This window comes from Pipra filicauda, unplaced genomic scaffold (assembly GCF_003945595.2).
Source record: "Pipra filicauda isolate LSUMZ 115617 unplaced genomic scaffold, ASM394559v2 scaffold65_size3143899_pilon, whole genome shotgun sequence".
In the NCBI taxonomy this organism is placed as follows: domain Eukaryota; kingdom Metazoa; phylum Chordata; class Aves; order Passeriformes; family Pipridae; genus Pipra; species Pipra filicauda.
Window position 1 is genome coordinate 1,200,992 of NW_024104820.1, and position 23,711 is coordinate 1,224,702.

The 23,711-nt window shown below is 35.5% G+C and overlaps 1 protein-coding gene across 1 annotated transcript in view; it reads right to left on the bottom strand.

Moving 5' to 3' along the window:
• Positions 1–23,711, bottom strand: part of MALRD1 (MAM and LDL receptor class A domain containing 1) — a 242,574-nt gene that overhangs the window by 128,578 nt on the left and 90,285 nt on the right. The window contains exons 22-26 of the mRNA XM_039388522.1: positions 19,074–19,230; positions 16,736–16,846; positions 15,675–15,888; positions 11,035–11,282; positions 7,768–8,065 (exon numbers count right to left, since the gene is read on the bottom strand). Of these exons, the coding sequence (XP_039244456.1) occupies positions 7,768–8,065; positions 11,035–11,282; positions 15,675–15,888; positions 16,736–16,846; positions 19,074–19,230 (1,028 nt within the window). The remainder of the gene's footprint in view (positions 1–7,767; positions 8,066–11,034; positions 11,283–15,674; positions 15,889–16,735; positions 16,847–19,073; positions 19,231–23,711) is intronic.

The following is a 23,711-nucleotide window of genomic DNA, read 5'->3' on the forward strand; positions in this document are numbered from 1 at the left end:
TTTTTACTCAGACATCTAATAATGCAGCACAGAAATAGTAAGGACTTTCCTCAAAGAAAGAAGTGTTTATTAAAAAGAAAGGTGGAGAAAAGAATCTTTGTTTTCTTCAGTTCACTGACATGTTCCCTCTCCAGTCTAGTTGGAGAGGAAAATCAGGTATTTTTTTTCCTCTCTGCTTGGTGAAGACCATGAAGCCTCAGTCAACAACTTCCCATCATTTTTTTTCTAGAGGACAACTTCCATGATTATTGGTGACACAATCTTTGCTTGTATGCTAGATAGTTGGAAGTTTCCAATCATCAAAAAAGCAGTTTTTGTAATTTCTATTTCTTTAATTTCTTCTCCTTGTCTAAGTCATGTGAGGTGTTCTGACTTTTAAGCATAAAACAATGGTGGTCCTTCCACAGTCAGGAATGCTTTATAAATTTTGACGTATAAGTCTTTTTACCACTTCTTTGGTTGTTAACTTTGTTTATCCTAACACTAAACAGCATCCAGGCACATTTTGTGATAGTTAGGTAACTTATGCAACTTCCAGTATCATTCTACTTGGAAGTCATATTCTGTTGACAAGTCTGAGAACAAAATAAATCAGAGAATGAAAATGAAGTTGTGCAGTGAATTGCCTCAAATTGGCTTTGTAAATCATAATGTATAAACTGAACTTTCAAATACAATTTACAAATATCTTATGAAAAATAACGTGTTTTTTGTCTACTATATACCATATTGAAAATGCAACACCATAACTAAAAAAGTAAAATGTAACCTGAAGAGACTATTGATAAGTATGTGCTGAAAAAACATTAAAGTTACAGCTTGTTTCCTACAGTTAGACAGGCAGAATAAAGAAGCACACGTGCTTTCAGTCTTAACCACACATGGAAATTTTGTTCCAGGATGTCTAGACAATTCAAAATGCCCAGCAAAGTTGTACTGCACTGACAGTAAAATAGGACTAGATACTGTGAAATACAACTTTTTTTTTCAGATAATTTTTACTGTTGCAAGACTTAATAGTAAAAACACTTGATATTTCTGAGAATGTGCTCTACTGCAACATTGTTTCTCTACTTTTAGGTGTGTGAGAAAAAGAAAAGTAATAATTACACTCAAGTAAGAGTAATTTGTTTGTTAGTTCTTGGAATGCAAAGTAGGGTTAAAGCTTTCGTGTTCTCAGTTCACCCAATCAGAGGCCAGCCCTTAATGTGGAATATGTAACACATAAGGGAATGTGTGAGCAAATTTGTTTCTCCTCACCCCTTACTTATTTAGATGTCTGCTCTGTGACACCTTACTCAGAAGCGAGTCTGTGGAGACCCAAGAGCTGAGGAAAGTTTTGAACATGTTAAACTGTTCTGCAAAACAGAAAAACAAGTGCTGACAGTGTCCTACCTCCAAGGACCTTCGATGACATTAATCATGTTCTGAGATGACATTAATCACATTCCGTGGTCCAGTTTCTAGAATTGTAATCAGTTATGGGCCCAGTCCAGGCTCTGACTGCTGATCCAAAGAATTGCTGAGCTTTAATTCACTTTCAAGGTATTAGGTCTGGGAATGCCTAGGGAAAAAATTTGTTTCTTTGCCATAAAATTTTAATGAATTATGGGAAATGTCTGCAAATTATCTGTACTTCATTTTTGTTCAAATATGGTAGTTGATTATGGACAAAAATGTATCCTAAAAATATTTTTAACACCAATGTAGCTTTAAATTTACAATGCGTATCAGATTTCTGTCATTATTTTGTAAATTAGACCAGTACAAATAAATGGAATTTTCTTTTTTAGTTTAGCAAATGGGTACATTGCTTTCAAATCCTCATACAACCTGGTAATGCTAGAACTCAAAATAAAAGGAGGTAGATCAAAGTCCTAGCTATCAACAAACAAAATGAAGAAACTGTGGAATGATAAAGGTGGTGCAAGGGCAATACTTCCAATTAAATTGATAAAGTACAGCAATTACAATTACATAGACTAGAAATTTAACTGGAGAAAGCTTCACAGAATCAGAAAATGCAACATGAAAATCTGGGATATGTATTTTTCTCCTTCACTGTCAATAAAAGGATAATTTTTATTATAACGCTCAGAAAATATATGTAGAAGTTGAACTGAATTCATCTGTATGCATAATTATTTTATATCCAAAATTAGTAGCTTTATATCACGTTACTAAACCGATCTACATATTCTACTGTATTTCCACCATTTTTCTGTAAAGTATGGAAGTAATTGTGTCCTGTACCAGAAAGGAGAGAGAAAAAATTAAACCTGTCAATTTCTTAGTTTTAAAAGTCTAGGCTACAATTATAACCTTTTTGTATTATTATATAGGTGAAAATGAAAATTCACAACTTGCATGGAATTTCATTCTAGATACATCTGAGTCTGTTTCTCTTCAGATACTAATGAATAAAAAAATTCACAACTTGCTTCATGCAATTAAGGCAGCTATATAGATATAGCCAATCTTCCAAAAGAAATTATGAGTCCTCTTTATAGAGGACTGTGGTTTTGTGTTTTGGCTTTTGCTGTAGTTGTTTTGGGTTTTTTCATTTATTTGTCTGTTTGCTTGGTTTCAGTTTCATTTTTTGCTTTGTTTCTCTTTTTCTAGAACTGTTTTTAAAAGCTTTAGACATTCTACTTTATTTGTTTCACGTGCTGTTCTCACAGTTAGTGGTTGATTCTGACTGTTTCAAAGAAAGCTCTAAATGCTTTGTTATTCAATTAGATTTCCATAAAAAGATATTTTTCCTCATTTCAGTATAAGATCACATTATGCACTGAAGCATAAAATGTGAAAGTTCTTGTAATTATATATTAGTTACAATAACTGCCAAGGTTATTTCTGTTTATGTGTCTGTAAATTTTTATAGATCTAATTATAACTGTAAAAGAGTGATACAAGGAATACCCTTTGGCCTTTAGAGTACACTAAACTTGAGCAATATTTCAAATGAAAATATTTTTGGCAAATCTGATTTTATGATAATTCTATTACTTTGCTTATATTTATTTTAATTATGTTGCTGATGAATTCTATAAATTTTAATATTTTTTTTTTGTGAATTAGACTTTTGTGCTAAAATGATTAAAAAATCAGTCTGGCACAAAAAACCACCCCCACTAACCAAAAAAACCAAAAACTAAGCAAAGAACAGAAAAACATAACAAGACTGTGTTCTTTAGCACTTATAAAAGACAAGGAAAGTGCATGAGTAATGAGTTAAGAAACAATGACAATATGAAGTTATTCAGGGTGACATAAGCTAGGAATAACTATAAATAATAGGAAAAGCATTTTATGAAAATTAATTTGCTTAATGTGACTGCTCCCACTGCTAGTTATAAACTGGGCAACCTTCCTGATATCAGCTTGCATTGCAGGACATTTGGCTTTCCTAGAATCCCTGTAACATCCAACCCCAACAGGTGTGTCAGTTATTTTATACAACTACGATGGAGAAAAACAGCCACAGTTAAGCAAATTAATTGCATCCTGAGTGACTGGCAACGAAATGAGACCTTGAGTTACACAAAATAACAAAATCTGTCTTCACATAGAGGTGGTGGGATCCTATCATTACCACTCCTAAAGAGTACTGACAGAGCAGAATACTGAAATAGCTCCAGGAACACAAAAGCCCAGTGTTCAAAAAGGACAAAACAAACAAGGCTTTAGGATTTATCAGGAAAGAGAGAAAAGAGAGAAAGAATAATTTTGTTACAGTATTATTCCACTGATCATTCATTTCCTAAATACTCTACACAGAGCTGATTTTATAATCCTGAAAGAGTATAGTAGATTTTTTAAAAAGTGAGAGAAAGGAAAACATATGGAATAGTTTCCATGTAAGAAATAAGCTGCAACTCCTTTCGTGTATAACGTTGCTTAAGGAGCAAGGAGTGCAAAGAGAACAATCTGGAGTAGGTGTGTTTGACTGTTGTTCACCATTTTCAGCCAAAGGAGACAGGGTGTAAATAGAGTTGCTTTCTCAGCAAGTGGTAAAACTGTACAACGTGCTGCCAAAAATGAGAAAGGGGCTGAATGTGTTCCCAGGGAAAACAGACTCTACACAGAAGGCAAATACATTAAGGTTTACTACATATACAAGACCACATTTGGTTCATAAGGTCTCCTAAAAAGGAAATATTAGGAACATTAACGAGGAAGCATCATATACGTTCAGCATCTCACTGACAGCAGTAGAGACAGGATATCAAGTAAAACGGAGCTTGATGTGGTCCTCTGTGAATATTCCTGTGTTTTGAAAGACATATGCAACACTTCAGTGACTTGCTTTTAATTTTTTGAAAATAACTGTCTTCTCTACAAAACTGAAGGGAGCAGAGAACAGTTCTCTAGTCTCTGGGAATAGCTTTTCTTTATTGTAGCCTGCTAATCTGATCAGCAGCCCTTGACAGCTGTTGTATTCTCAGGCAAATGGTGCAGAGACAGGAACAGAAATTCTGATGGAGGGATGTGCCATTTTTATAGTCAGTAACAACAGAGCAGGAGAGAAAGGATGGCAATAAGAGAGGACAAGCAAATTTGGAGGGCATGGAAGTTGTTAACAAATCTGTGATGTCTCTTGTGAAAGAGACTATAAGTATAAAATATGACTCATGGATAACTTGTGGATAACTGTTCCCCCATTAACCTCCATGCTCTGCAGCGGGACAGCCTACTGCACCATGGTATTCACCATAGGCTGCTGGGGAATCTGCTCCAGCACCTGGAGCACCTACTCTCACTTCTTCTTCCCTGACCCTGGTGTCAGCAAAACTGTTCCTCTCACGTATTCTCACTCCTCTCTCCACCCACAATTGCTGCTGTGCAACAACTTTTCCCCTTCTCAAGTGTGTTAATGCAGAGGTTCTGCCACCATTACTGATGGCCTCAGCCCTGGCCAGTGGCAGGTCCATCTTGGAGCTGGCTGGCTTTGGCTCTGTCAGGCACGAGGGAAGCTTCTGGCAGCTTCTCACAGAAGTCACCCCTGCAGCCCTCCTCCCAGCCCAAAACCTTGTCATGCAAACCCAATACAGAAACAACTGCAACTTTTATCAAGTTCAGTGTGACCAGGGTCTGTCCCTGGGCAGGTGTGGATACAGGTAGCCCTTCACACAGAGCAGAATCTAACTCAAGAATCTTACCCCACTGCAGAGACACAGCAACAGGCATAAATAGCATTGTCAGAACAAAACTGTCTTTGTATTTTACTACACGTTGTTCAATTGTGGGACATGAGCAAAAACTGATGTTCCCCCATGCATCACTGTTCATACAGTGAAAAGTTGATAAGGGCCAGGCTAAAATGATATTTATTGTTTCTCAGGCCCAGCACTTTAAGTGGCTCTCAGAGGCTTTCCACTTCAGCTTTGCTGTTGCTAAGCAACATCATGAGGACAGTCTACAATAACCTGTCAGTTTACAGAAAATGACAATGCTAACTTTCAAAAATATTTTTTCTAGCTGTCCAGTGATTGCTTTCAGCCTTTAAACATTATTGCATGCTTTTCTGAAAGAAATAACCACCTTAGAATATATTTTTGTTAATGTGTAGAACTTCAAAGTGTTTATATATAGAGTCAGGGAGCAATCCTCCTGAACAGTGAGAATCTCTGTCACAGATGGGAAAAGTTAATAACTCAATTCTATTTAGTCTCTGCACAACTTCCATTGCCAATATCCATCTCTCTATGTGCAGAAATAACAAGCACAGACCTCCTTAGTATATTTGTCTTACACAGCAATATTGTTCAATAAGATTCAGTAGATTCTCCCTTTCTGTGTGTGTTATGAAGATAATTTACAAAAAAAAAAAAGACATTAAAAACGAATTGTATTAGAATAGACCTCAAAAACTACAAATCTCTCTCTTGGAGAGGAAATATTTTAGCTTAACAACCATTCTCCCTAGTTGGAGACAAGAAAGGAACAGATCATCTGAGGATGATGTTCATCATCCTCAGAAACTTGAAAAAATTTGATAAATGGATAAAAAATCTTTCACTTTTGGCTAAACTTTCCTTTGCATATAAGCAGATAAGTCTAAGAGTCTGCATTTTTGCAGCTGATCATCACGGTCACTCTAGTTGGTTCTAGTTAAAGAAGTTGCACTGCAGAGCACTTTTCACAGCTTCCAGCATGCATTTTGTCACTGTTCAGAGCATTTCTGTAGGTATGCTCTGGTTTGTAAGCACACTTTTTGAGCAATGATCCAAACAGATATCACTGCTAAATGGTAGCTGTAAGTTGAACCTCTCAGTGGCTGATGTAAACTCTTATCCTGGACAAGAGATATTTGTTGATATAGAAAAAATGGTTCACCATAAGGATGAATTTACACCATTACCTCAAAGTGTTGTGAATCTACAAAGTTCACAAAAGACATCTTAGATGAGATACATCAAGAAATCAGTCTCTGGTGGCTCTTTCCTGAGATTTTAGTAGCTTTTTTATTATATATATAATAAAAGTGTATTGGAACATCCTTTACTATCAAAACCAAAGCTTTTAAAGCTTCTAACATTGCCATAGGGGCTTGCATCTACCATTAAGAGGATAGAGACTGAATACAACAAAAATAAAGAATTAGAAATCTTGGTTAGTGTTCCTCTTAATGTTCATATAAAGCTGAACTTTAAAATAGCAATCTCATTTGCAGTAAATTCCTGTGACTTGTTTAGCAGAAGTAGGAACACAATACTATGTACTGTAACTGGCACCTTATCAGAGAGATCCCTAGAACCTTTGCCTGTATCTTTTCTGCTTATCTTGTGCATGAAGTACAGTGTAATTTGTTGGGTTTGATGCAGTCTCATCAGTGTTATTTCTCAATGCCTGAGCAGTGCTTAATGATATCCTAAAGGGGAAGGCTACCCATTAGCAGCAGTAACAAAGCAAAGTATCTCACATAAATTAATGATTCATTCTCCTGGTAGTCCATGACATTGGGAAATATTAACTTTATTTAATTGATCAGAAACACAGAGAAGTGAGATAAAATGACTCTCTGCAGCCATGCAGGAAATTTGTACTAGGCCCAGAAAAAAAATGCATTTCCTAAATTCCACTTCAGGGGTTTACATTTGAGTAGCTCTGTGATAAATGTGGAAGGAGGAAAAAATATTGGTCCTGTTCTGTCAAAAAGAGTTTCTCCTTCATCATTTGTGTCCAAGCAAATAATGGTAATGAAAAACATCAGTGTTTTCATGAGTAGCTCTTACCTTGGTGTTATTTGGATCCATCCCCATCAGAACTTTATTATTTCTGGTGTTTGCTGAATCTTATTTCCCTTGAGTAGTAAGTGAGGATGGTGCAAATAATTGCACCACACCACACAGGAAGATGGATGTCTAAACAGTATCAATAGCAATTCCCACCAGCCAAAAGTATTAAAGTTTCTTGTCCTTATTGCAAACTATCCATATTGGCTCTTTCCCATTCAGTTCTTCGTTTTACAATAACTACATTTTAAAACTATTGAAAAATAAATCCTACTAAATTAACCAGGATATTGTCCAAGTAAACATCATCAGACAAGAAGCTTCACGGGTGTTAAATCAGTACCCAAAAAATTACTTCATAATTACTTCATAACATATTTTTATTAGAATTTCATGGATTGCCTAAAAGCATTTTTGTTTCTACATGTCTTTATTCTATTTCTCTTTTGAAGAAGAGACAAAGAAATGAAAGCATTCCTGCTATTCCTTCTTTCTAGACTTACCTAGACTGTCCACAGCAAGAACATACCTGTTGGAGGCAGCTTTGTGGGTTCTGCTGGTAAAAACTCCTGCAATGGTAAGCACTCCTTGGAAAACGTAAGGTCATCGAGTGCTATGCCATCTTTGGGACCGTTTCCAGCTATCCCTTCAAAGATCACTTGAAAATCTTCGTTTCCATTTCCAGCCAGCGTCAGTGCCTTGCGCTGCCAGAAATTTCCCTGGTTTCCCGTAAGATTGAGAAGAATTCTTTCATGTTTTAATGTAGTTCTTTGGTAGACAATCAATGATCCAATGTGAGCTCCGTACATATGGTAATAGAAAATTATCTGTAAGCAAGAACAAGAGTATCAACTATGGAATAGGAGACTTCAGACACATTCTGCTCTTGTATTTACACCAATTCTTAAACTGAGTCTTACTGGTTACATTCACAATATCCCTTAATTTTATTGATTGAAAAACAATTTAATTAAAATGCACAGAAAAAGACTTACTAGTGAAAATTTTTGAACTATTCCATGAGGCAAACTTTGAAGCCAGCACTAAAATACTCAACAGTTGATCTTTCATCCCTTTGAATAACTATTGCATGTAAATGTAAATGAATTAAAATACTTAATAAGGAAACAGAGGAATAGAGTAGTGCCATTTACAATATGGGAAGCAACTCGGTTTACTGAACAATTATCTGGTTATAGATGTGTTTGTGCCAGATTATAGAGTGTGTAATTAGAAAATAACCCAATCTATAATGGGAGCAAATCTTCTAAATGCACAAAAGAAAAAAAAATCTAAAATAAGATATAAGATGTCCTTGGATTAGAAACAGTGATTTATTTATTTTTAATTAGAATGAGGAAAACAAATTATGAAACACAAAAGTAACATCAAATAAATACAGAAAATAAAACAAATCGCTGTGAAAATTCTTCAGCATTAATTACACTCTAAGTTATTTCCAGTTCAAAAACAACAAAGGAATACTTGTATTTAGTCATATTAATGCTTAATTTAGTTCATTATCTTGTTTCTGAAAAAGATAAGAATATTTCCAAAAATCATGTAGGATCCTGAAAGAAGGTAATTCATGCTATCATATATGCTATCATATATGCTATCATATATGCTATCATGCAATATATATCATATCACATGTCTATAGCCCAAATTTCTTCCCAGCATAATGCATGGCACAAGCCCTGAAGTATGAAAAATCTTAACTTATTTATTATAGCTATAAAAACATAATAGCAGATATTATGATATCCGTAATGCAGATGTAAAGCCATGTCTCTTTGCGTTACCTGGTGCTATAGAATTTATAGGCTTCTGCAGTCTATTGCATTGCATAAATATACTATTTAAAAAAATCCCCTACATTTCTATTTAATTTATTTCCTTTAATTATTGATTAGCAAAACCACCCAGGGCTTTGTGTTCCAATTCTTTTGAAAGTTTTACTGTGTTTACTTTTAAAATATCTCCTGTGCAATGTAGTCAAATCTAATTTTTATAAGTCAGTTTTCTTACTTGGAAATATTTATACTCACCTGACATTTTCCTGTCCTGTGATTACTCTATTTCTCTTGAAATCCTCCTTTAAATGAGGTTTTTCTTTCAATATATGTGTATATCTTTAGATAATATAATGTTTCCCACCACACAGTTCTTTTCAAAATTACCAGACTGTATTTTGTATATTTTCCTTTCTTTTATGGTAATTGAATTATACTCCATCCCTCTTCCCTGACCCCAAATATTTCTTTCTGTACTTCACATTTACCTGCAATACACTTATCTCAATTGCACTGAATGATTTTATATATTAGAGTCAACATACTGTCTATTGCAGTATGTTGATTGTAATAGAACTTCTGTTCTATTACATCATTTCAAGATATATCATGTAGGAGTAATACCATCTTGCTAACAGCTATACTCAAATTTAGTTTTAAGCATATATCCAAGTCCTTTCATGGCTGGGGCCCCACATTATTCAAACTTGAATTCATGTGAAATATTCATTCCCATACTTATTTGCTTTTCATCAGGACATAGGCTAGCTCTCTAGTCTTAGTTCTACAAGTCTCTCTGGATGTTGTCATTCATCAGTTGGCTACTTAATATTTTCAGGTTTATCCTGGAGAATTTATAATAGAGTTTTGAAAGAATTATAACAACTGGTCCCATTTGTAAATACTTTTCTCATACTGAAATAAATTGGAAAGATTACAATTCAAAAATTTACAGAAAATATAGTATTTGCAAAAACATACAACTATGAAATGCTTCCTACTACACATAACATGAAGAAATTGCTGATATTAATGACATTATTCATGCTTTCTATTAATATTCTTAAATTCCCTCAGAATCAAAGGTATGCTAAATGTTTCTGGTACTAATTACAATAAATTTAAGACTTTTTTCAACACCATCTCTTTTGGCACCACAGTCAGCAGCAATGGTGCTTCAACACTGGCTTGAAGAAGCACTCCTTATAGAGACACCAGAAGCACCAGGCTGGTATCTCTACACAATGTTCTGCAGTGAACAATAATTCAAAAAAGGTACATAAGGGTTATTTTTTAACACAACGTTTGTATTACTCCACAATAATATATAAATATATAAATATATGATTTTCTTATGGGTTGAAGTTTCCAGATAATATAATTACTTATCACTGATGCTTTGATGCAGAATTCTTTTTCTTTTGCAGATATATTTTGACGTAGTCTTACTTTCTGCTTAGGCTCTTTTGCTTGGATTTCTATTCTTTTGAAGACGAAGCTTTGTTTGTGAAAGTCTTGTATACAGACAAAAGATTTTTGTTCGTGTATGTCCCTTTATAGTTTCTGATGTATATTTGTTTTCTCTACATAAAACTTATCCCATTGATGTAAATGTACATTTTCCATTTATCTGAAAGGGCCTAAGATCCCATAAGTCTATTGTAATATATGGTGTAACATTTGCTCCACTAATAACACATAGCAAGGAATAAAGTACTTTAAGAGACTCTCTGATCTGCTAAGATGAAGCTCTGGGTCTTGAAATAATTTTTTTCATTAATACAATATCATTTACCAGAAATTTCACTTTCCTTGGTCAAATACAAAGTAAGTTTCATAACTGGTCAGAACCTTCAAAAAGCACTATATAATGTCATAAATAGGACTGACTGTTTCAGAGGAATTATTTCAGTGATCACTTTATTCATTTTATGAGTACTATTTTGATGCAATCTAGAAATCAAATTCTTTATTCCTGGTAATACCCCACCCTCATGTACCTTGCAGTTTTTATTCCTTCTGCTTAGGACAGGACTGGAAATCCTAGCTTTCTGTCCTGGCAGCTGAAAAAATGAACTCTTTATAAAAATATAATGACCAAATGACTCTTGCAGTGTATGATCAGTAGCTGGTCCAGTGCCCAATTTTGATGTACTGCTAGTTCTCAGGTTCCAGTCAAAATCATCATTTTCATCTTGCTTCCATCCACAAAGATCAAACTCAAAATTGCAATGCCCAATAGATGTACCTGAAAGACATTTGCACACACATGAGAAAGATTTTTTTTTTGGAATGTAATTAGATACATATACTGTACCCTGGTGAAGGGTCTGGAGCACAAGTCTGATGAGGAGTGGCTGAGGAAGCTGTGGTTGTTCAGCCTGGAGAAAAGGAGGCTTGGGGCAACCTTATTGCTCTTGAAAACTACAGGAAAGGAGACTGTAGTGAGGTGAGGGTCTCCAAAGTAACAAGGGACAGGATGAGGAGAAATGGTTTCAAGTCACATCAGGAGGTTAAGATGGATATTAGGAAAAATTTCTTTGCTGAAAGGATCGTCAAGCATTGTAACAAGCTGCTCAGGGAAGTGATTGAGTCACCATCTCTGAAGGTATTTAAAATGCTAGGTTAACAGCAGGATTTGATGATATCAAGGGTCTTTTTCAACCTATATGATTCTGTGATTATCTAGATTTCTCCTTAAGTTGTATTTAATGCCTAGAAAAAGAGGTAGTTGTCATAATGTTGGTTAATTTTCATATGAATCAACATGTGTGTTTTTTACCAATTTTCAAATCTCGAATGTCAAAACAGCAACCATGGTGAGTAAACTGTCCACGTAAATTATGGTGAGGTCAACTGTACCACTCTAGAAGTTTAAGTTCTGTATCTTTTTCCCTCTATGCATCTATAAGTTAATTATAATGATTACCAAGTAAGACTAAAGTTGCTGAAATAAGCTGGAATTTCAGCAGAGCCTTCAAGAGGCTTTCGACTGTGCCCTGAATATTCTTATTATTATTGCTGGAAAGGAAAGTGCTTTGAAGACAAATTTGGAAACTGTATCAATTATTTAGTCTGACAATATAAGAAATTACAAAAGCTCTCTTGCAAAATGTATACAAAACCTGAGCCTCTTCTGGGATCTGATAAAGTTCAACCATTTCAAAGTAGCTTTATTTAATTGACAGCTGACCAGAAGCATTAGTAATGAGGCCAAGGAACTGGAATCTATGGAATCTACACAGGTACTCAAAGAGTGCAGATAGCTACCTCAAAAATTTCAGGTTGAAATCAGATGAAATGATTTTTCCTTGTATTTTTCTCTCTTAAGGTCATAAGGTGAAAAAGAAGGTAGAAACTTTTTCTTAAAAATACGAACTATTTAGTAAAAATAGCTTCACTGCCTTTTACATTTGCCCTTTATGGCATATATGAGGCCATCTGAAATAACAATTAAAATCACCCAAACCTGATGTGCTAAATGATATGATTATCTTTTATGAAAAATATAGACTGTGGTTTACCTCAACTGCCCATAAAATTGGTTCATCCTCATATTTTGCCATATGATTACTTAGTCACCTAAATTTCAGGATCCTTCTTTAAGAAATTCCTTCTGTTACTTAAAAGTTCCATCCTGAGTCAGTAAAACTCATGCATGCAACTGACTATTTTATTTTAAAGACATGTTTTCAAGAATCAAGACCTTAACTCATGATCACGGAATTTCCCTGCTAATGCTGTAGATGTTTGTGTTACCTAAGCTAAATTTGGTTGCCCTTGTAGGATCTCTATAGTCAACAAAGAGAAACACTCATACCTATAGGACAATGTGTTTAATCTAATTCAAACAACTGACTGTAAGTTGCACGAACTTCATCCTGAAAATGAGTCACTCCACTGATGAAAAAGAGAATTTAGGCAGCCTGCTTAGATGCTTGAGTTACAGCAGATGACTGTGTACTTGCATGTTAAATCTTTGGTAATAGACACTTCTACAAAGAATTCTTACTAATGAAGTACAAAAACTAAGCTAATCCTTCTCTCTGTGGAGCAGTGACACAGGGCTGCTGAACTAGTTCTACTGAATGACAACTTAATAATTTAAGAAAAACACAACTGTAAGACTGAATCATATTGATCACAAATGATCTAATGTATCTTTATAATAAACTAAATAATTAATTGGAGCAAAATTTTAGCTGTTTTAAGTCATATTATTACAAACTATGCCTAGATGAACAAGAAATGCAAACTATGGGAGCAGACCTGTAGAGCAAAACAGCTCTGAGCATGGATCATTCATTCCTTATCTAATGGAATGATTTCTAAACATTTGACAAAACAGTGTATCTGTTAAAACGTGTACTTATGTTACAGCACTGTTGTCACGCAACTAGCTTAAGAGAGTCCTCCTCAAAGCAAATAAAACCAAGGCACAGGTCTCTTAATAGCAATATTTCAGCTTTATGAGGCATAGTTTATAGCTCAGCAGTACTGGTTTTATCCAGACATTGATAACTGGACTTGGTGAGTATTGTCTTGAGATGTAGTCCCAATGACATTCTGGAATTTCAGGAATATAACAAAGGTTAGAGACTAGTTTCCTTCAGTATGGTGCAGAAAGATTTCCTTAACTAAGGTATGACAACTTCATGCACATAGCTCACCATATCTACAACTAGAGTTAGAAATCCAGGAATGACTACTCCTAAAAGGTGCTTTGGAGATGTCTAGAAGTTGTCTGTCTTCATGTTTTTAAACAAAATTGCCATGGATGGACAAAACTGCCCATCTCTTGTTCTCTGTGCTTTGGTCTATCCTGTTTTGCCCTACTAGAGCCTTCCTCAGGCTCTGAAGTTTGAGGTTTTCAAGCCACCATTCTATGGCTCAGCAGTGAGGAAACAAATATTTGATGGCTGGAATAAAGAAACCTTCATAAAGAGTGGAAATATGTGTTTCCTATCATTGTGTTCTTTTTGGAGGCAGCCTGCCTTATGAAAAAGCTGGAAAAAAAAAGAACTAGTATTTTTCTGTTAGATATATTTTCAGCAAGTATTGTATGATGTATTTCCACATCATTAAATGTATAAGGTAGAGGCAAGATTGATAAAAGAAATGCCAAATTCTCCAGCAGATTGTGGAATTTTAAAGCAGCATACCTATTTCAAAACTGAAGAAAAAAAGAAAAAGAAAACGAAAGGAAAAATTAGTCTAACTCCTGATGTAAGCTATTGAATAAAGCACCACCAGACCTAAGAAAAAAGTCCTAATTGGTTGCCAAGTATTTACAGTACAATTAGATACTATGAACCGGGATTACTTTTTTATCTGAAACAAAATACATGTTGATTTACAAGTTTCAGCCCAGTAGTGAGCCATGTGCTTTTAAAGTTCCATAATGTTTCACTGTAAAGCTTACAATTTAAAATGCAGATGGGGAAATGGTTTTTTTTGTGAGAATTTTTTTAACTTTTTTTTCTTTACTTAAAAATAACAATAAAAAACCACTTTCGAGGAAACCATTTACTTTGTGGGACTGTGTCTAGTCATCTTTTCCAATGGGAAATCAGAATAAAATCCTTACTTTAGTAGGTTGCAAAACTAAATCTCATCAGCCTGTGTGAACCATTGTGCCTTTAATGCTTCAGTTTTTACTTGGCTGATGGTGTTTGATGGGAAATACAGACAATCTAAAATATCAAAAAAAAAAAATAAACAGTTTTTAAATATTTCAGAAAGTAAATGCCAAAGCCTGAGAATCTTTTTCAGTAAAGTAATTCCAATTGAAACAGTCCTTATTTTTAATTACAGAAGATCTGAAGTGAATATCCCCATAAAGGTTAGTGATGTACTATTTCTGGATTGGAAATCACTGAGGAGTTAAATGAAAATAATTTCCAAAATAATTTGCAAAACACAGTCCCTTCACCCTTCACTTTAGATCATTAGAATATCAGCATACTTTTGCTTCATAGAATTTGTATCACTGAGAATTTGATAAACTGTATTCATATTCTTCATAAAAATGAGGCACCTTTTCATATGGTACCAAATAATGTAGATTTGATTGTGTGAGCCTTTCTCACTATTGTAGTAATAAAAAAAAAGAAAGTGTTAATACCATATATTGTGATCCAGGAGGAGCCATTTGATGTGAAACATTCTTTGAATCAGATACTACATATGCTGTTTCCTGATACCTCTTGTAAAACCAATATTGTACAGTATTGAGATTAAAATGATCTGGTGAGAGACCTGACAATCCTTGAAATATCTAAGGAGGTAGGTCCCTCATCTCCCAAGGGTATTATGCTTGAAGTATTTTTTTTCAGCTTTAATACATTCTTTTCATATGGAAAGCAGGATAATTGTATTCTACTTTTAAAGACAGCTGCTTTCTGAGTTATTTTAAGAAATTCATTACCAGCTCTTTGTGTTTTCTATAATGTGATTTTAAATTAAATAATGGTAATTTCAAATCCTTAAAAGCCAAGGAATAGAACTAAATTATTACTTTAAGCAAATTATTCTTGTTTGTTTTCTTAGCTGATAAGCCGTCAAAAGTATTCAAGTAATAAAAATTCACAGCAGGTACAGTTACTTATGATAATTATATTAAAAAAGAATCCATTCTTACTGCAAATAGTAGGGCTTTCATCCGAGTTGTCTGCACAGTCGTTTACAAAATCACACAGATTATTCTTTGGGATGCAGTACTTGTTGGCACATGTGAATTCCTCTGATGTGCATGGTTTGCTTGAGATGAGCAAAGGGGAACAATCTTCAAAGGTAATATCATCCACTGTCACGTCTCCCATGTAACTAATACCACGTTTTGCCCTGAAAATAACCTAATAAAAATTACAGAGCTATTACAGTAAGCCACTAATAAGGTATAGAAAAGCTTATACACACAACATGAGAAGAACAGAGACTGGTGGTTCTTGCAAATCTTAGGATATGAAATGGTCAGTTCTTCAAAGCTCAGAGCTCAGTCCTACAAAAGCTTGTACTACAGCTTGTACAGATCTGTCACTATAGTTATTGAAGAGTCATCTTCTAACACTACCAAGAACCAAAAAAAAAAAAAAAAAGGAAATAAACTGTGCAACATACATACCAGCCCTCACCCATCCCAAATTAATAGCAAGAGTTTCACCTACTTCTGCAAAGTAAGTCTGAAAAAGAGTAGTCATTTATTCCCGTAAATGCAAGAAGAATGTTAGTTTCATCAAAAGTCCTTGACAGAAGTATCAGGTAATGTAACACCTAAAAATATGTTCCTGACTGTTTTTTCTTTGTAAGACTACAACTAAGCATGGCAAGCATCTCTAAGGGTCTTGGGAATCTACTCTTATTTCAAAGCAAACATCATGCTCAAGATTCATTTTTGATGTTTTTACTTACTACACAATAAGGAGAAAGAAGTAGAATAGTTTAACCTAAGTTGGGTTCAAGGACAGAAGAGATTCTCAGTCTTAAAAATGGATATCAGTCTGAGACTAAAGAGGAATGAGAAAGCTCCAAAAAACTTGAGTCCAGCTCAGATAACCACTCAGACAGACAGAGAGATGACTTTTGCTATTCAGATGAGAGATACATGTACTGGGCAAAAAGGGAAATGAGGAGGTGAAGTATGTATAATATAGAAGTACTGAAGCCAGCTGTGTAGGAAGCACATAGTATAGGAATACACACCTGAAAATTTGATCGAATTCCCAAGAACACTTCTGCTCTGTTCCACTGGGGACCTTGGCTGCCACTTTGAGTCCACAATTTAGAAGTCCTGTTACTGGTTTTACAGAGTACCTAAAAAGGGAAATAATTCTAGGTCGCTAAAAAATATCTTTCCATTTCCAACTCACTTTAGGGTCCCTTAATTGTATACAAGAGTACGAAAGCATCCTGTACATCTCATCTCTATACCATCATTAAATATCACAGAATACCATCATTAAATATCGCAGAATCATAGAATATCTGGAACTGGAAGGGACCATCAACTCCAAATCCCTACTCCTCGCAGGACAATCTAAAATGAAATCATATGACTAGGAGTATTGTCTAAATGCTCCTTGCACTCTGACAGGCTTGGTTCAGTGCCCACTTCCCTGGGGAGCCTGTTGCAGTGCCCGACCACCCTCTCAGTGAAGAACCTTTTCCTGATGTCTTATCCAATGCAAACAGATATGCCAGCATAAGTGACTATATTAAGGAAATAATGCTCTAAGCTTTTCTGATCTTGGAAAACATACTCAGTCCAGAGCCTTAACTTGGACTAACTTATTAATTTACTCAGAGTGGCTAACAGTGAATAAAAATTCTTCATTATTGGGTTGTAATTCAGTTGTAAAACATGGGAAAATGATTACAAGTGTTACTAAAAATATACTAGTTCATACATACATTAGACTGCTCTTCTGGGATAGATTGACTTGTCCTGATTCTTATGAAACATTTTTTTCTTTTACAAACAAAAAATTGATCTTTTTTTATAAAGACCAAATTTCATAAATTTGGGCAATGAAAGACTTGTAAGCCCCCATACCCCTGCAAATAGTCAGTGAACTGGGGAAAGATGGCACTTTTCAACATGAGCAGAAAGTCCAAAACATGATTTGCTCCAACCTCTTGGGCATCCAAATTCAACTGAGCTGACAATAACAACAAGATGAGTGTTTGATGAAGTGTGTCAAGCTGTGTCTCCAGCCAGTACTAGAGAGCTAAACATCCATTCACCAGTTGCCTGAACTACTTCTGCTTTCAGGGATTTACTGCTACTCTGCATAATCTTCTTAGGGCAGCCCAGGCATTTTTCATCATAATGAAAAAACTCCTTTTTTTGTTTTAATTTATGCAGTCCCATGTGTATATGATGTTGCATAACAGGTGAGTTCTGCCAAGCAAACAGCAGGTTCTTACACTAAGGAGCTTTTATTCCAGGGAAACAAAAGGAACAGATAACATATTAAATTGGATAGAAAAACAAAGTGACATCTGACTTAACAGAAAAGGACTGTCCATGGAAGACATGAATTTAAGAGAAAATAAATAAATTAGAGAGAAAGGAATTACAGATATTATTTGAGATAATAAAGGATGCTGAATAAGAAAATATCTTTTTTACTCTCACATACAAACTATATTTTTATCTGAAGATACATGTATGAGTATAGACACATACACACATGCTTTTACATAGACTGTGGATTACCTGTTCTATTATATATCCAATTTGATACTGAATGCAGAGGTGACTGAGTGACTTATCCTGAGTATTTTTTTTCAATCCATTCCTGATGCTGTAGGTATTTTGTAACAATCATGGGAAATCCCATTTTACGTTGTGTGCCAAAAAAATTGTTCAGAACAATGCTGCTGTTTTATTCATTCTCTTTGCAGTGACTCTGATCTACAAGCTGTTAATGAGTTAAATTTCCTTTCAAGAAGTGCTTTATTTTAACTAGAGTTAAGAAAAAGGTATGGGTAAGCACATTTGTTACTTATATGTTATAGAAATAGTTCAATGGTGCTTACATTAATATAATGAAACTCTGAAAGTTGTATCTTCACTTTTCTAAGGACTAAGTTATTTCTACAAAATTTTAGCTCAAATTTTGATACAGTTACTTCTTTTGTTCCTACTCCAACATTCAGGCAAAGACCTTGATGCCCTATTATCTACTGTTGCTTTTCAGTGTCAAAGAGTATTGTGCAATACAAGACTTTTCCTTGTATGGAAGCTCCAACTGTGGTATGTCTATAAGGTCAGAATTTTTGGTTGCTATAGGTTATATTTTCCCCAGCCTATTGAAGCTAATTCTTTCTTCAGATCATAATATATTGAGAGAAGTAGAGTGTTAGTAATTGTTCATTTTCATTTATTAGCAGCCTAGGCTTTAATGAAATTAAAAGAAAAGGCATAAATTTCCTCACAGTAATTTCATGCTGTAAAAAACCCCCCCAAAACCAAACCAAACAAAAAACCCAAAAAACAATCAAGCAAAAAAATCCCAAACAAATAACACCTCCATACCTCCAGAGAACCTATTGTTGAACCATTCATGTAGTTCCAGAATATGACTTTGCATCTGGGGCCCGTAAAGGAGATGACTGGGGTAGCAAAGTCAGTTATATGACCAAATTCTCCATTTGAGCTGTCTGCAAACAGATACCATCCTTCTTCAGTACCCCTGCTCAGAGAAAAAAGGTTATCTTTATTAAAACAAAAAATATAATCATAATTAAGTTATGATTGTAATATTTTTCTAGATAGTATCTCCTGTCTGGGTATCTGGATACATTCTAGTGTGCAGCCAGAATCCCAAGAAACCCTTGCAAAGGCAGCTAATATTTTCATATCAGAGATAGGCAAAAAAAATTAAGAGTTGAAGTCAACCTTTATCCACAGGATCATATAGATGTGGGCTAGAGGGCCTCTGGCTTTCCCTACAACCCTCTTTCCTCAGGGAAATCAGAGAGTTCAATCCTGCCTTAAAGAACATCCAAGACACTGGGTGCAATTTTGTCTCCTGAGCTGCTGGAAAAGATGGAAAGATGAAGTAAGCATCAGACTCTGAGTGTACAGAGAGACCAGAAGTGCAGTTTTAGTGTTTTGGGTATCTGAGATTTGGCCCTAAAACACTTGTTTTCCCAAGTAAAAAGCAGCTGTTAAACAAAGATGAGATCCTGCTCTCCCCAGTGGAGGTGCTTCATGCTCAGTGCTTCTCAAAACAACCTTTCCAACAAGTGCTCACAAACCTGATGATGTAGCCTATGTTCTTAAATAGGTGCTGGTGTTAGGTTTTCCTTGCTTTTCAGTTTTCTTGATTGACCAAGTTCTGAGCAACCACTCTGTAAAGTTGTACCAGTACAGTTGTGAGAAGGCAGTGACCATGCCCAGCAAGCACTGCCAAGAGAAATACAATATGCCCAAAGATGTCATGGCATCAGGCCCTTCCCAGACTGAAAGTCCTGCCTAATGGGAAGAGTCAGAAATTTGATGGTAGAGATTCAGAAACAGCCTTTCAAAAACCCTCAAAAAACATAGACTGTTTCACTGTTTGTTACTCAGAGTACTGCTTTTGCCTCCATTGGTGTAGGTCAGACATGTTACAAGTGAAATCAGTGAAGACTGTTCATAAACCCAGCAGGGACTGAAGTCAGTCAGGGGGAGATTTCAGCGGGAAGAACAGTGATCTGTGGAAATCAGGATCTTCTCCACAGTTTTATTTTACTTTTCATTCAGAGACAGATGAGAGAATTTTTGCTGAAGCTTTTCTTTTATCTCTGAATTCTGACAATTGAGACATTTTTATAATTACTTCCTGCATTTACATTATCATTTAGATGGCAGCCTAAATATTAAAAGTTTCTCCTAATAAATTGCAGGTACTATAATTAAGAGTGGAAAACTTTGAAAACTCATAGTTACAGGTCTTTTAAGCAAGTATATATTTGGAATATTAATTTATTTCCCTCCTTTCTACTGAAGAAAGCTGTAACAATGTAACAATTTTACGTTTCTTCTTTTCCTTGGTGCTGAGTATTCTATCAAGGTCTGGCCCGGACATAAGAGAGTATCCATTTCTATTAAGGTTTGCAAAATATTTAAAAATTCAGAATTTGCTACTGGGAACGCATGCCTTCGGTGGCCCAAGACAGTCAGCTCTGTATTTACAACAGCATTCAAGAGGACTGTAAGAAGCAGAATGACGGAAAGGTCTGAAAAGAAGTAGCACTTACAGCCCTCATACTTCCTGGGTTATTCAGTATTACATCTATGCCTCCCAGTGAGATTAGTTTAAAGCAGTGGTAGAGTACAATCAGTACTATGACAACATTCAATCATCCATCTCTTATTGACATGTTCTGTCAGACATGTCTTTGTCCTGAAGGCAGACCAAAGATCACATCTCTGCCTAGATACTACTTGCCCCATAGCTCATCCTAAAAAGGCAGAGGTCATTGCAATTTTTTTTACCTTATTTCAGTGTTTGTTACAATACCACATTTAAAACTATTAAACCAGAGGAAAGTTAAGTTTACCAGTGAAACTCTTCACAGAGCACTAGAGGTTACGTGGGAAAGTAGCGGGGAAACAGAAGGATCAGAAAGGGATGGGTAAGTATGTGTCAAGCACTCTTGTTGACTTTCACTCCTTCCATGGAAATTTTACACTTAGGACTATGGGACTTACGTACTTGTGATCTATCCATGTTCTTTAAAAGAAATGCTTTCTCCTAGTGACATTAATTTGCATCATGTTTGCTCACAGAAGAAAGAAATTTCTCTGTCTTGAAGTCTTGAAGCTGCCTGGTCTAGCAACCTGCATGGAATTAACAGGGAGGTGTACATTCTATAGAGGGAAGAGTTTGAAGAAAGTAATAAGAAATCATTCTGTTTGCATAGAGTTCATATGCTAGAGGACCCTCATCTTCTATGGATACATCTTTTGTAGCAGAGCCAGTTAACGTATATGCAACCATCTGTTCCGTTTGTCAAGCTCTGACTTTCAAAGTAAAAGATTTCTTAGATGGCCTACCTGTATTTTAAACTAGTAAGAAATATACAGTGACAAGGTAGGCCAAAATTTCCATAAACACAAATTATAAGTCTCTCTTACTCTGCTCAGAAGTCGTTCTTGTCTTCACCCACCATCTTTGTTTTTATGTGATCTTTAGTGAAGGTAAGAGTTTCTTCATTCTGTGATTTAATCATTTGACCCCTCCTTAAATTCCTTTCTTTCCTATTCCATAAAAGTATTCCCCTGATTTTTTTTTAGTGAGATCTCAAGGACTCAATGATAACAAGTGTAAAACAAGATATTGTTCAACATGTATAACAGTAAATAAATCTAGCTTTCAATGTAGATCTTATGTAAGTGCTGAAATTCAGCAGAATACAGTAAGACTCCCCTGCCAATAGTTTCAAGAGCTCAGGCTAATTTGGAAAATTATCCCATGGAAAACCTTTTAGTTGGCAGCTACAGTGTCATTAAAATCTTGATACTTACCCTTTGAAAATAATTAATTTTACCTCTATACTGAAAGTATTCCCTATATAGAGACATTCCTGTGCCAGTGCAATAATCCTAATTAATTTCAAAGGGAAATTCACAACATTTTAATGGATATAAAATTTTCAACATAAGCAACTGACCTATATTTGCACACTTGTCTTTGTTAATAGCTTAATATTTCAAATATCTTTTAAACCGTAGTTGGTAAAGAATGGGCATTCATAAAGAATCTTCACTGTATTTTCCTCTTCAAAGCATTCAAAAGAACACAGTGGACTGAATATACTAAATGGGAATTAACAGTGAGGGAAAGATTAGATGTGTTAAGAAAAGTTGGAGACCTATCAAATAATTAAGCCCATCTTAAATCTGGTAGTGTTACAAGTAATGTCTCATGCTGTGAAATACACATTTCACAGTTGTCTATTGTTGGAATGTTTGAAAGTGGATCAAAAATTAATCGGCTGAACTTTCTTGTACAGAAAGTTTAAGCTCTCACTTAATTAGTTGCTGGACATACCTTAGTTTTTAAAGTGTTAATTAATCTATATATCTTCTACAAATTTTTTGAGAATGTCTAATTAAGCATGTAAATGGACTTATAAAATACCTTTTACTCATTATTTTTCTTTAGGATTGAAACTAAACCTGATTAGAAAACAAACAACTCCATTTCATTAAAGATTTCTGATTTCCTTCCAAATCTCAGCAATGAGAAAAGCAAACAACAACCACAGAATCATATAAAATTACACAGAATCAATCAGGTTGGAAAAGACCTCTGAGATCATCAAGTCCAACTCATGACCCAACACCACCCTGTCAACTAGACCATGGCACTAAGTGCCACGTCCAGTCTCTTCTTAAATACCTCCAGGGACTGTGACTCCGCCACCTCCTTGGGCAAATTATTCCAATGTCTGATCACTCTCTCTGTAAAGAATTTCTTTCTAATGTCTAACCTAAACCACCCCTGGCATAGTTTAAGACTATGCCCTCTTGTCCTACTGCTGGTTGCCTGGGAGAAGAGACTAACCCCCACCTGGCTCCAACCTGCATTCAGGTGGTTGTAGAGAGTGATGAGGTCTCCCCTGAGCCTCCTCTTCTCCAACCTCAACAGCCCCACCTCCCTCAGCCACTCCTCGTAGGGCCTGTGTTCCAGCCCCCTCACCAGCCTCACTGCCCTTCTTTGGACACTCTCCAGCACATCAATATCCTTCCTGAACTGAGGGCCTCAAAACTGGACACAGCACTCAAGGTGCGGCCTAACTAATGCCGAGTGAAGGGGCGGAATCACTTCCCTGGACCTGTTGGCCACACAGTTCCTAATACAAGGCAGGATGCCATTGGCCTTCTTGGCCACCTGGGCACACTGCTGGCTTATGTTCAACTTCCTGTCAAAGAGATGAAAATTTCAGTTTCCTTAGAGTTATATGTGTCCCAATGATTAGCACACCATATTAAATTTTGAAATTCAGAAAGCAACAGCCTCCACATGCATTTTTGTTTTTCCTGAATATATATGTCCATAAACACTGTGCAGTATCTACAGAGCTGATCAGAGCCCCATAGACATGTTGGACTTATTACACATTGAAAGTGTTATTCTTCAGCTCTCCAACACCATCTACCCAAAATGTGCCAGGTTAGTGA